Source organism: Stegodyphus dumicola, chromosome 1 (genome assembly GCF_044657685.1).
Source record: "Stegodyphus dumicola isolate Sdum_Otavi_A_Nest chromosome 1, ASM4465768v1".
NCBI lineage: Eukaryota > Metazoa > Arthropoda > Arachnida > Araneae > Eresidae > Stegodyphus > Stegodyphus dumicola.
Window position 1 is genome coordinate 54,106,352 of NC_140768.1, and position 14,950 is coordinate 54,121,301.

Genomic DNA, 14,950 nt, shown 5'->3' on the forward strand with positions numbered 1-14,950 from the left:
ACATAAAAACATAATTTTAAGTTAGTAAAAATAATTGTTTTACTATCATAATAATTTTAGTCATGTGTGACTAAAAGTAAAATTGCGAAGCTGCGATGCATGTGAATTTTAAATCAAAATTGTCAAAACAGAGAACTCAATGCATTGAAGCTAATTATTTTTTCATTTGTCATATTTATACTATCACTTTTACTGTTCCTCATAATTCTCTTAATATCGCAATACCATTTTTATATAGGCTTCTCGTGATTTTCATTTTAGTCGTATATGATAAAATTTTGATAAGTTATAATAGATAAAACAATGTTAAATTTATGACATTAAAACAATTAATACTTTTTATTAAACGTAATTTCATGCTGTTAATTTATCTTTCCATTCATATTTTCGAATTAATAACGACTTGCCCATAATTTAGATTACATTTGTTCAAAAAAAGGAAAAATGAAATTCCTTTAAAAGTCCGCGTTCTTTGGTTAAATGTTTTCTTCCAGAAAAGTCTGTACACGTAGGCAGTTACAAGGTAAATCACAATACAGGTTTTTCACAATATTTAGTTAAATGTAAACCTAAAATCTATACTTCATGTACATTAAACTGATAAAGCCGTTAAAAGGTTTTAATTGAAGATGACAAAAAAAAATATCTCTAACTCCTACTGATATAAACCTGAAATCAGCATTATTTGCTTTGAATTCTAATTTGAGCAACAGTTGTTTTAGCTTCCAAATTCTTATTGATAAATATCAAATTATTATACACGTTAGCAAACTTATTCTAATTACTGTAATATTTGAGATAAAAATCATTTTAAAAACTAAAACTAAAGTGCGATGTAATTTTTCATGTTTCTATCACATATTAATAAACTATTTACTTAATCATAGTAGAAGAAAATCAGTCATTATATTTTAACAACTGTAAAATACACATGAAACGATTAAAAGCATGAATGGCAATTTTTTTATAAAAAGATAAAGTCTCCAAGAATATTTCGCTGAAATTTAAGTTACTGAATTTTGTTGTGTCTACTGTACTTGATTTGAAAACTAACTTACAATTATTTTTTCAAAGATAAATCAAAATTAATTTTCTCTGATTTTTTTTAATTGGCTACAGTTTCAAAATTTATAAAGCTGTGAAATTATTAGAAATAAGAAAGGTCATAGTTTAAATACACAAAAATAAATGCGCGAATATATTGCCTTCCAGTAAAGCCCATCACACCACGAATGATTATAGCATGGTCTTCTGCTCTTTGTCAACAAGGTTTCCCGCCTTTCTCATTCTTGAGTAACTTAGCAAACAGAAGCACGTTTCGAAGAGTGGATTACGTCCCGGTCATTGACAGAGGGATTTGAAGATACTTACTTCTCCTCAGTGCGATCCGCTGGCCTTCCACGGCCAAGAACAGGAGAAGCAGCAAAAGGAACGAACGCTTCATCTCGACTGCTTGTTCCTCTTGGGCTTCCGGATGATGAGCGATGGATGCGCCCTCTCACGGTAGTTAACGCCTACGCGATATAGAAAAGTTTTCAGAATGACTTCCTGGTACTCGTTTGATTTGGCTTTTGCGATAAATAACGAGTTGGAGTAGGAGACAGCAATGACGAAAAATTATCTCCAGCTAAAGTTATAAAGCTGTTGGGCTAGATTATAATTTTCTAACTGCAAGAAGATACTTAAAGATAAAGCCACATTCGAGCACTAAAATGAATTAACTTCATACATGTAATATATATTTGAAAAGTGTGTGGGGAGAAGATAGAGATATTCTGCAGTGTGCTATGGTACTGAGGCATTTAATGAATGCTTCAGCGTTTAAGATTTATTGGCAGACTTTTCAATCGATATAGTTTAAATATTGAGCTGTAATTATCTGGTCCTCTTGTTCTTCCTTTTAACGAATTTCAGAGTTAGAGGAAAATTAAGATTGTTTTTTAAACTGTTTATCTCAACTTGTCTTATTTCGCTGATTTATATAATATTAAAATGTAAAATTCATAAGTTTTTAAGAAGCTATAAATCTCATTCAAATGACTGTATAAATAAAATTGGTCCTACAGTTCCAGGTAGATATATAAACTGTACAAACATGAATTTCTATGCGTAAAAATAAAAAAAAAATCATTTCTTTGTTTAATTCTAAAGTGGAAGAAGGCAACTAACAAAACTTAACGCAACTTCGCAACTTAACGCAACTTGCTTGTGCAACTGAATTTAGCTACTAAGTCGTACTCTCATTGTTGTACTGCGTATTAAGCAGGAGTAGCAAACTGGGCAAAATAAACTTTTCTAGCCCAAAGCCTTTCGCTTTCTCAGTTCAACGGATTCAGTTTCGCGGTCTCAGTTGGCCTTCTCAACTCGCTGTGGAAAGCAAAGCGGTAAGGAATATTCGAACCTCTGGTCATCGGCCGCAAAGCTTAAATAGGAATTCGGTTTATATACAGTATACTCAAGAACTGAGGTTGTCTGAGTACTGATCTCAACCAAAGCGATAAACAATCGAAGATGGGAAGGAGGGATAAAGCAACATTATGCACTCAGGTTTAAAGCTTACAAAAGTTAAAGTTAATTATTAGTCCAAAGGGACTTGAGTCCTGAAGGACTATTGCTTTCGCTTTGGCATTTTGCGTCGGACTCATAAATGTCGGTTCACTTTTCAAACTGTTGCCACAAAATTTTAGAGTCCTGCATTATATTTGAAGAAATTAAATAATGAAAAATCTGCATAAATGTATGTATATTTCTCGTATTGTGATAAAACAACGGTACATAGAACAATCGAATTTTGAATGATGTAATCTTACTACGAATATGGGCATCTGGAATCCCAAATTTGAAATTTGGAATTTGTTTTATTATCGATTTCCTATTTTTTAAAACTTTAACGAATTTTTGAGTAACAAACTCAACTATTTAAAAGCGAGCAATGGCAACGTTGTGCAGAAAAAACATTTATATCTCCAGCGCGTGAGTCTCTGTATCGGAAATTCTAAAGATATGCTCGTTTTAAAACTATTTTGCGATATTGCTGTTGCAGTGGATCTTATGGTTTAAGTGCGAGGAACATGATATTTAATAAAGAAAGGTAACACACAAAATGTTAAAAAACGCCCCTTTGGACGTAATTTAAAATCTGAAACATTTCAGATTTTTTTTTTAATTAAAAGGCATTGTAATTTGGCAAATAAAAATGGCGTCATTTCATAATTTTATTAAAAGATGTATGTTGTTTATAGGAAATAAAGGTACGTTATTACTCTAATTGTAAAAACCTTGTTAAAAATACATTACGCGAATGAAATAAAATCCCTTTACATTACAACAAATACGTACTTGGTCTATAAAGGGAAGAAAAACAAATTATTCGATTTTTTTAATATTCCCTGAGTTTTGCTTCCAGTAAGTCCGGATATGTTACAGTTGTACTGTATTTTTAAATTTCTATAAAAAGTGCGTCGAAAATAAATTTTTAATCAAAGAGTTTAATTGGAAAACGTGAGATTTAATTTATATAAGCTACAATTAATACATTCTACTTGCTATATAAAATCGATCTTTTTGGTAAAACAGACTTCACAAACATAATTAATAATTAGCTCATTTTTGTTGTGAGACTCTCTGATGTTTCACGTATTTGGGTAATTATTTTATGTTTGTACGATTTTTATTAATACATAGAAAGTATTTTTAATTTTCTAACCAACTATCATTCTTAGTTACTTATGATGCGGACGGACGCTTCTTTGGCGTTTCGCGCGCTAGCTCCAGTAAAAACAGGAATACGTAAATTAGCAACTAAATGAAAACAAATATACAAGAACAGCTTTAGCAGGTCTTGATTGACCAATATTCCTATCTAAAGTTTAGCGCTTAACTATTTGGATGAATTAAGTAGCGCACAACCTGGAAATTCTACTCAAAAGTGATTTAAGTATCTGTTATGAATAGATTAATCGCAAATATACAGAAGACTGATAAAATATACGAATAAGTTAAAGCAAATTGAAATTGTAATATTGATTTTTGTTAGATTCAAGATTTATTTCTGGCAACTTAAGCTTCAAAAGCGCTGATTCTCTTCCTTTCTTCTGGTACGGTGAATTTTGGTAAATTAAATTTTTGCACTTAAAAAATTACATGAGAAGGAGATTTAACATAGGATTTAGGTTTTTAGTTTTTAATACTTTTATCTATAATTATCAATTATTATAAAACCTAAATTTTATCATCAGTTTACTACAATTAAAAGGTGACAATTAGCAGAAGTTAGTTTTGTTATTCTTCTTAGATTTAAATTTCAAATTGAAGTGCCAATAAATATTTGGTTTGTTTTTATATGTTTCTTGTTAGTAGTTTGTGTTGACAAGATGAAAAGAAAAATAGTTCGTCATTCTATTAAGGCTTCTCAATTTAATTCGAATGAAATTAAAATGTAACTTTATAAAATTGCCTTTCGGAAACTTAAATAATGAAACAACAGTTTGTTTACATTGCTTAGGTCAGGGGGTTCCCAACAGGGACGAGAAATTTTGAAACGGAGTTTATGATGATAAAGGTTCGACGACGAAATATCCATGCAATTACAAAAAAAATTATTAATCTTGTAAAACTGATTTGTTTACTTATAGAAAGCTATATCATGTAGAAATACAAGGGGGGAATACACAAAAATTATTAAAAATTTTTTTAAAAATATAAATCGTTTTATGCAAAAAAATACAATATAAAAAAGTGAAGCGAAGGAACACAAGAAAAAACACACTCACACACACCATCAAGAACAGGGCAGATCTCCTTCAGAAGATACATTCTTACATATAGGCCTCTTGAAAAGTTTAAAAAAAATCATGCTTGCTTCCAAGACACTGAAATTTCGAATATCTCAACATCGCTCATAGAATTGCCATATATATGATCTTGAAATTATAATGCAAAAAGAATTGATTGCATTGAAGAAGGATGCTCAAATGCAAATCTTATTCAAAACATGTGTTAAGTTTTGAAGTTAAAAAGTCATCCGAGAGAAATATCCAAAACAAAAGCTGTTTCCAAATCAACATTATTGCCTTTTCCGTCGTATTACCTTTTGGAAGCAATAAAGTTAATTGCGCAAAAAAGAGGGAACAAGTTGAATATTTCGGAACAAAACGATTTCAGAATTAAGTTAAACTGTAACTGTTCTTCTATAAACACAAAAGCTGGTTAGCTCTAAAAGGATTTATTATCAGAGCACAGAAACAGGTACAAAGAATATATACATCAGAACAGAATGTACACTAAAAAGAAACATATAAGATTTAGAAGTAACATTTAAAATCAAATTTAGAAATTACAGAGACATAATAATGAAGAACCTGCCTTCCACGTAGTTGGAGGTGATTTAAGTCGCTTTCGTCACCACTAGTTCGATTACAGTCAAATAGTTCTGTTACAAAGCAATACTATGCCAAATGTTAAAAAGCTGGCATCAATACATCAGTACTTGCGTCAGTATATCTCTACATCAAGTGCAGCTATGACATTAATTAAAATCGAATTTTTGTGCAATTAGAATCTGTGATTTTGTTTCTGAAAAGTTTTTTATTGTTTTACAATTAAAAAAATAATAAAATATAATTATAATAAACCATTTTTCGAAAGTTATAATCATATAATTAGTCTAATTGTTGTCTTTAAGTTATTTACGTTCAATTTTGTTATGATTATGTTGCTTGCTAAATATTATGAAGATAAATTCATGGAGGTATATGAAAGAAATCATTCTTTTAGAAGGGGTCGATGCAAGAAAAAGTTTGGGAATTCCTGCTCTATGTGTTAATTTAGCTTGTAGTTGTATTGTAGTAACTATACATATCAGTTAAATACGAATAGTTCATTTGTGTGAATGTAAGTTGCTATATTCTGTTTATTTTAGTTTGTAATCCAATAGAATCAATACAAATGAAGAATTAAGTATGTATCATATTTTAGCCAGTTTATTTACGTGCTCTGTTCTGAAGTATAATCGATAAAGGTAATAAAGTTTAGAATTGATAGAAAAATTAGAAAGGAAATTATTACAGCTTTTAAAAAGAACTGGTAAGAAAATTGTTAAATCTCTTAAAAGGATTAATAGAAAATTAGAAGGGATTAATGTGAAAATTACTAAACGTTTGAAGTAAGAAGTATGAAATATGAAATAGTCTTCCCATTACATAGCCATTTTTTAAGATAAAGTATTTCTTTCTTATAATATCTTATAAAAGAGAAATTTATTACTTTCTTGAAATTAGATCTTCATTTTTATTTTCTTAGAATAATAAATGCTAGGAGAAAACGATCTTTCACGTTTCTAAAGAGGATTAGAATCAGAAAGGGAAAACTGTGTATCTACTGTACGTGAGACATCCAATCAAAACATAAAGATAATTTTTTTGTTTCTCCTTTTTGGTGTTACTTGTTTTTTATGCGATGTAATTACGTTCTGATAGCACGTACACAAGTAAAATGCTTTATTATCAAATGTTAAGGCAAATGGTTTAAAAAAGAACTAATAATCCAGTTTAGTGATGCAAATGGTTTTACTATTATGATAATACATGAATACAGAAAAGTAATTTGAATATTTTACAAACAATGCGTAAAGTGAGAAACTTAATGCTGATTCCACTCTAGATGAGAATTAATAGTTATTATTTACTAGTGTAGTTTTTATTAAAAGTTACGGTATACTGCAAGGAAGTTCACGTACTTGACCGTGGAAATTTGCTTAGGCTTTACTTTTCATAGCCAGAACAAAAACAAAAAAAAAAAAAAAAAAAAAAAAAAAAGAAATGATTGCGTAATTCATTAAAGTCATAAAATTCAAAAGATATTTAGGGAAGAGAAAAGGGTAAAAAATATAGAAATATGCACAAAACTACCAATAATTTTGTATTCAATTATTAAAATACAAATCAGTAAGCTTCAGATCAGTAGTTATATACTTAGTATTTAATTATAAACGTGCTTCCTTCTCTTTTAATCTTCATCAGTCGCTTTATAAGGTATTTTCTCCCTCTTTTCAGCATGCATTCGTGATGTGTAACAGTAGCACACTCGGCGCGTATTCAAGAGGTCCAGGTTCGAGTCCGGGCTAGAGCATCGCATATGTTTTGCGTCTCCTGCTTCAAAATTAACTAAGGATTCTACAGCTTCATAAAAAGAATCGATTCTATTAAATTACGCAGCTCTTTTCTCTTAAAAAATTATAAGTTTAACTTTTTATCAGTCAGAACATTAAAAAAAATTACAAATTTAACTTTTTATCAGTCAGGACATTTTTTACAAAGTTTTTGGTCTCTTGTTTGGAAACTATGAGAAAGTTAGTACACAACGACAGCTCCTCATGGCTTAAATTTCATATTGTATGACGGGAATAACTCATATGACAGGATGTTTGGCCAAACTATATTACAGTTTACGAAGATCACACCTACCAAGCCTATTCATAAATTCTATAGATAACTGACAGTGTTCAAATATTGGAACATTTTATTTCTAAGTCTATTTTATCGATGCGGAAATAGTTTTAAGGAAAGGAACACAAAATAATTGTTGTACGGGTCGGTATATAATTTCATACCTTCATTGCTGTACAGTACAGTCGTGAATTATTTATAGTTTACTGACCACAAAATTTGCGACTGTTTTCTGCCAAAGGAGATATTCCTTTGTGAGAGAATTTCTAAGATAAATTGACTCCTGTGCACATGATGAAAATCACGAAAATCTCGTATGAAAATCTCCGTCTTTGCATATTCATGTCCCGCAAATCAAAATAGAATGATCAAAGTTTATTGTCCTAATCCTCTCAGCAACTGGTAGATTTTCTTTTTGCAACTGATTTTCCACGTTAATAATGTTACCAATGTTTTTGAATTTTTTTCAAAGCTCTCATGAGTTGAAAGAATTATGTGTAAAGGGTAGATATGAAGAAGCCACATAAGGTGACTGAACAGCAACACTGGGCAGTTTCATAACAAAATTCATTTTCCCTTTTGTTTTCACATGACTGCTACAGCCGATTTGGGCATTAAATTGAAATTAATTATCTCAAGCTTGAAAACAGTCCATAAACAATATTTTAATAACAAAGTAATATAAAAGGAAAGAAGTGGTCCATTTCCGACTACGAGCCGGTCACGACTGCTTGGAAAAGTACCACATAGCATTGATATTTATAGTCATCCATATTATCCTACAATGGAATCTATTAATAGAGTATAGCTATAAAGTTGTGGGGCACACTTTTTAAACTCCGACACAGATTTTGTATGTTTTTGTTTTTGCTTTTATGAGTATAGTTTTGCGAGCTGGAGACATCAAATAAGGATTTCTATTATTGATTAACTGTATTTGAAAATATTAACAAATACTGTTCTCGATATTTCTAATTTTATAATTAGCTTTGCTACTGAAATAAAAGACATTTCATACGGATGATTTTAACATTCTTTTTCTGTTGATTTGGCACTCATAAATTCGTACCTTTAAATGGAGTAAAATTTTAAAGTTTAAAATTGTCTCAAAATATTCCTGGAAGTAATTTGGAGAGGAATTATTCAATTAGCTATTTTAGAAGTTTCGGAACACTTTTCACTTTTGCATTTTCAAGCATTCAAATATTTACACTTCCACGTGAGCACTAACCACAACGCTCTGATGACACTAATAAGCAAAATTACAGACAGAATTAAAGATTTACCTTTTATGCGTTCCTGGAATATTACAGGCTGATATCACCGATTAAAAGGATAAGATACGGTTTAAGATTTCCGATAATTGAAACTTTCCTCTTCAAACAATAATTTCGTTGTGAACAAACTAGTGTTATTTTTCTCTTTCCTGTCCGTAAGAACTTCAGCTTTAGAAGGTGTCCTGTAAAGAAAAAGCAATCATTTAACAATTTTTTGAATCCAAGTGGATAAAACGTACGTTTATCATTTATCGTTAGAAAAACCTATTCCAATATTATAAAATAAACACTCCTTCTCTTATAAATGTGGAATTAAAAATAAGCGTTCATTATTTTATATTCATACTTTATAGAATGAAAATCTTTAATCGTTATGATAAAAAGAAATTATTTCATCTTCGTTAATGAGAATTATAATTCCTAAAAGGGAGTTTGAGGAGACACCAGACATTTGTTCATTGCTCTTTTTTTTTTTTGGAAAGTTCTCTAAGTTCTCTCACCTACTGGCAGATGACTCTCAAGTTCTTAATTAACAAATAATTAACAAACACCAAGACCGCTTATTTTCAAACATAAATAAAGAAATAATAAAAAATGTAATTAAGTGAAGAATTGAAACTTTTTTATGGTAAAGAATATTTTGAATTGTGATATTTAAGATTGGCTTTTAGTAAAGGAAAGGTAAATGTAAGAAGGTAAACAATTAGGACAAATAATACTCAGGGCGTTGAAATATGCAATAGGATCATAACTGGAAATCGGAAAAATGCATCTGAGGTATTTTCAAACAAGCAAAAAAAAAAAAAATGTTTTTTATATATAAGCCGATGTAATAATATTTGTTTAATAGTTTCTTTCTTATGATTTAAAACCTTGCAACGCATTTGTCTTTGACTGAAACAATGACTACATCTTTACTTGTGTTAAATTGGGAGCTATAGTGTAAATTAAAATATTTAGGATTTTAAACACAAGGAAATAAATATTTGTATTGAAATATCATGTACTGTAAAATAAGCCACAGTTTAGAAACGGAAGATAAATAAATTATGCAAGCAATATATTACACAATCCCTGAGGCAAATATTGGTCTTATTCGTGTTGCAAAATAGCAGTTATTTGAGTAGTGACTTTCAGTATCACTACTTTCCCATAGATAACAAGACTGATATTTAAATTTATTATTTTTTAAAGTTCTAAGTTAAGGCTTCGTTCTCTCATGTTCACGTAGATAATATTTTATGCATTATTTAGTGTCTATAGTCTCAGAAGTAAATTTTTCAGTCAGTCATAACACTGACTTGCTTTACAAATAGTGATAATGGTTATTATCATGCCTCAATTTTTCCCCCTTAAAATAACGTCTGCTTGAGGAAAGGAGTCTCAATGAAACATTTTGCTTGAATTTATGCAGCTAATATATTTTAAAACATATACAAATTAATGAAGAATGTTAAATTACTAGTTCTGTCACGAGATAAATATGCAGAGCGATTCAGAATGTTTTGGAACCAATCAACATGATAAATCTGCGATGCCATCACCGGGGTCTGAACTTTTTATCTGTCGCTTGTTAACTGGAAGACGAGCAGTAAAGAATGAGAAAATTTCTTATGTTCTTTCCCCCTTCAAGAGAGACTAGGGAGTGAGAAGATCCAGAGCCCAGTCAAACATTTATCGTCCCTCATATTTTTATGTGCAAAGCCGAAAACATAAAATATCAACGATGCCCTTTATCTCCAGGATTCGAACTCATACCTTCCACCTGCCAGCCGGATATTCTGTCAATTACATCCTGCAGACACACAGTAAGAGAGAAGAAAATTCCTCATAAATAGACAAACATTTTCATGGTTGAGAAAACTTTCCTTCTACTAGACAAATTTCTTCGAGTTAAACTGTATTTGCGAACTTTTGCTGAGAGAGGAATACAATAAATTTCATATTCTATGAACAAAAACAGCATACCTGATTTCTGAAAAGAGTTCATAGAATTAATCAGAAAACATCGATTAGATAATGGATTTTCTTTATCGTTTCTGCACATAATGTAATTATCATAAAATTCTAAAATGATAAAAAATTGGATATTTTTTAATGATCTCTCCGCTTCCCAGATTTTGCTTCTTGCAGAATATTTTCTAATCTCTAAAAAATCTTACATCGAAATACACAGTTTTCAGCTACATTTCAATAATTCAAGAAAAGTAAAAATAAAATGAAAGAGCTTTGAAATGGTTAGTTACTAAGAAAGGGTCCAGAAATTCTAAAAATAATCAAGGAAAATGCAGCTTTAGAAGGAATCTATGAAGAAAGTTTGACAATGATAATGCTATTCTCTTCACGTATCCTTTTATTAATTCGGTTATAAAACGGTTTAGATTTGTTGTGATATATTTGTTGCTGTTTGTTATATTTGTCATATATTTGTTGTGAATAATTGCTGAACAGCTAAGATAAATGATGAAGATTACGTAATGTTTGGCTCACCCAATAAAGAAAATTGGAAAAGTATCTTAAATATAAGGCTCACAAATAAATAATGCAACTCTTCTATTGAATTTTCATAATTATCATAGGAAAAAGTTTTAATTGACATTCATTGGTTCTTATTGACCTACATGTAAAAATATAATTATTAGTGAACTGATTTCAAATATATGGAAAGTTAATAATAGCATTGGTTGATAATTTTATCTAGATCTGTTATCTAGATTCCAGGTATCCGGAACATCAGCAATCCGTATCACATCATCTTACTTCTAAGTTGAGCTCGGTATTAATTTATTTACACACCTAAATTCTTTTCCTTTATTAAAATGCATTTTAATTTATTAATTTATTTATGTGCTTTTAATTGTTTTGCTTGGATCAAATACATTTAAAGAACGATTATTTTTAACGTTTTTTTATTAAAATAATAAATTTGTTAATAAACTGTAAGGGCAATATTTTTGCCCTTAAAGTTATTTATATTAAGCTATATATTAGCGAATGAAAAAAAAATTCTAAATTTTAGTACAGCAAATACAAAAAACAACGATTGAACTTTAGTTTTATGACATAAATACGAATTGAATTTCATCATTTTATTTTAGTTGAAACAAGAATGATGTCTGGTTTTAGACAGATAAAATATATTTAAATTTTTAACTTCGTCAAAAAAGTACAGGTGTGTTTTGAATTTTATTTTAATGAAAAAGAAATTGTTTAATTCTCAGTAATCTTATTTAAATTAATGAATTATTAAATTTATAATATTTGAGGAAATCAAATGTATTGAACCAGAATATAAATTACCTTTACAGTAAACAAGTTTTTATTAAAAATACGTGTGTAATAGTAGTTCTTATATTCTGTTTATGATTTGCTGCCTTTTCAAAAGTTTGGTTGAAACGTAGAAAGTTAAATACCACAATTTCTAAATTAAAAAATATGCATATAAATAGATTTAGGAATGCCAATGGATATTGAATCTTCTTCTTACGTTCTTAGTTTAGTAGAAAAAAAATATTGCTTATATAGCAATACTATTCTCTTTCACATCTGTTTACCAACAACAAGAATATAGCCTTTCTGAAAACAATAAATACAGCCCTAAGAAACAAATACTGGATTTCTACTCAGGAGTAGATATCTAGAGCTTGATGAAAACTTTCATCTGAGCAAAAGATTTCATTTCACCCTTTGCAATCAATAAGTTTTGTTCCTCTGCAATCGAAACAGAAATTCGACTGAGGATCAAGTAAAATCCTATTGATTTGAAGGGTTTCACAGATATGAGTTTTAATTAAAACTGTCTAGAGTGTATATATCAAAACTCTGGAACAGAAGATATTCTCAGAAATAAAGCGAATATATTTATAATGCTGAAAACTATTTTGTGTACATTTTATATGTTATTTTGGACCCCCTTTGTAGAATATGTGTAACAGGAAATGTATTGTTTGAAAAGTATGATGTTGATAAAGATAAATATAAAACAGAATATTTCCTTAAATGGTAAAAATTAGCATTTATGTTGTGATTTAGAGCATGAGATACATTGTTTAAGATACGGATTAAAAACTCTAATGAATATTTTAATAGGGAATTATTCATACAGCTGAATCCTTATTTAAAGCAACTTAATACAGAAATTCAGAAAACGAAGTATACTTTTTTATTGCAAATAATAGTATATTAATAAAAGACGAACTAAAAAATGAAGGTTCTAACTGTAAAATTGGGCTGCTGGTTTCACTGCAAAACTAACACTATATATCAGAAATTCGAAATATCCGAGTTTATTAGCAACATTATTAATTAAATATGATATAATTTTGAAATTTCAGGCTGTTGCAGAAGGAAAGATCCTTTTCAGGTTTATTAAAGTCATTCATCATTAGTGATGTAATTTATCTAAATAACCTCGGTATGAGAATTCATCTCAGCTATAGCAAATAGTGTTGCTAGGTTTGAGAGTGAATTCTCACTATGGAAGTTTACAATGTTATTTTATTAACAATGTTTATATATATACGTTTATCTAATTTAGTAAATCTAGTCAAATGTGTTTAGAGTAGAGAATGTCAACTTAAAGAAAAAGGACAAAAATTCCAAATTCACGTTAAATCACTAAATATCGAATATTAGGATTTCCCTTAACAATTTCGAAAAACAATTTTCCGTTGCGAATAAGCATTGAAAGGTTTTTTGCATATGAATATTTTTGATTACTTAATTACCTAAAGCTTCTCCTGGTTTATACTAATGGTACAGATTTTGTGTTCAAATGAAATTTGCTGAAAGTTTGATCTTTCAGATGCACTCCTTTTACTCAGATGATTCATTTTCCTGTTAAGAATTAATGTGTAGCAAATCTTTTCTGTGTGAATTGCTTTCTGAAATTAGTAATGCTGTTGCAAAATTAGATGATATATACTAGAAATTAATCAAATTAGTCATTCAAAAATAGGTTACAGAAAATCAGAAAAGATCGTACAAGAATTCTTCATCTAAATACACGTGGCATAAAAACTTGAAGGGAATTGAAAATTCTGAATTTGATTTGAATTTTTGAGTAGGCTCATGGCGTAGAATATTTACAACTTCATTTTCTGTAGATATATAAGGTGTTGATTTACGAAATTTCCATCAGCGTTTTATTTTTATTTAAGCTTACGTTTTAGTCTTGAATTCCTACTACACCTCTGAAATTTAAATAATCTCAAATTTTGAGAAATCTTTAACATATAACTGTGTGAGAAGTACTGTATAATGTTATTAGAGCAAACTATTTGTATTTTTATAAATTATTTAAAGTTTTTCTTTTGAATTTTTCTCTTGGGTTTTTTAATTAATAATGTGACATCATTAAATTAAACATTAAACTTCTATTTTGTTTTACCCAGAATTCTAGGATAACTTCGGAACAACTTTGTCAAAGCAGAAAGAACGCGCATATAGTATTCTTCAAAATTATTACAATATAATTAAAAAATCCAAAAAAGTAGGTAACCTAGCATAGTTCAATTAAACGTTAACTGAATGAAACAAATAGCTGTTATGTTTGGTAAGCAACCTCTAATACAATTTCCCTTTAAATCTACTTAACTGTACTCTCCTGTAGTAAGATTAAGACAAATGATAAAATTAAAGTCAAAAATACAATATGCCTTCTCATTTGCGATATACATGCTGTCTACTCTGCTTTTCGAAACTGAGATGCTGAAGTATTTGATAATTTCTTCCTCGTTTTTAACTTTACTTTGAGCTAGCACTTTGAGAGAGTTTTTAACATGCAAACGCTGTCTTTCAAGTAGTCAACAAAAACCATAATTTCAGTAAAATTTATATTAGATTTTAAGAAAGGAATACTATTTTAGTTACAATATAGTTAAATGTTAAATAATAATAGCACGCTGCACTCATGAAAGGAAAAATGAGCATCTTTCGAGGAAAATTATTTCCTTCTGAAGAAAGGAAATGAGATAAAATTCTCCAGGAAATAATTTCTATCCCTCAGTTATAATTCTTCGCCTGATTAAGCCTGTAATTACTTTTCCGCAGTTTCTTTAATGAAAAGTCCTTTCATTTCATAGCCCTTCTTAACTCATCTTGCTTTCAGGCTTCTTTCCATTCAGAAGTAGCCTAGTGTTCTATTCGATGAGTTCTCTTCTCCTTTTCGCATTCAAAGTTCGGCAATAAACAAATTTCTAAATGTAATATGCTTCGCTTACGTGATTA

The 14,950-nt window shown here is 29.4% G+C and overlaps 1 protein-coding gene and 1 long non-coding RNA gene across 2 annotated transcripts in view; one reads left to right on the plus strand and one right to left on the minus strand.

Moving 5' to 3' along the window:
• Window positions 1-1,487, minus strand: part of LOC118187574 (locomotion-related protein Hikaru genki-like) — a 127,799-nt gene extending 126,312 nt beyond the window's left edge. The window contains exon 1 of the mRNA XM_035357822.2: window positions 1,372-1,487. Within this exon, the coding sequence (XP_035213713.1) occupies window positions 1,372-1,444 (73 nt within the window). The 5' untranslated portion in view covers window positions 1,445-1,487. The remainder of the gene's footprint in view (window positions 1-1,371) is intronic.
• LOC118187575 (uncharacterized) overlaps window positions 1-14,950 on the plus strand; it is a 117,237-nt gene that overhangs the window by 73,894 nt on the left and 28,393 nt on the right. The window lies entirely within an intron of this gene.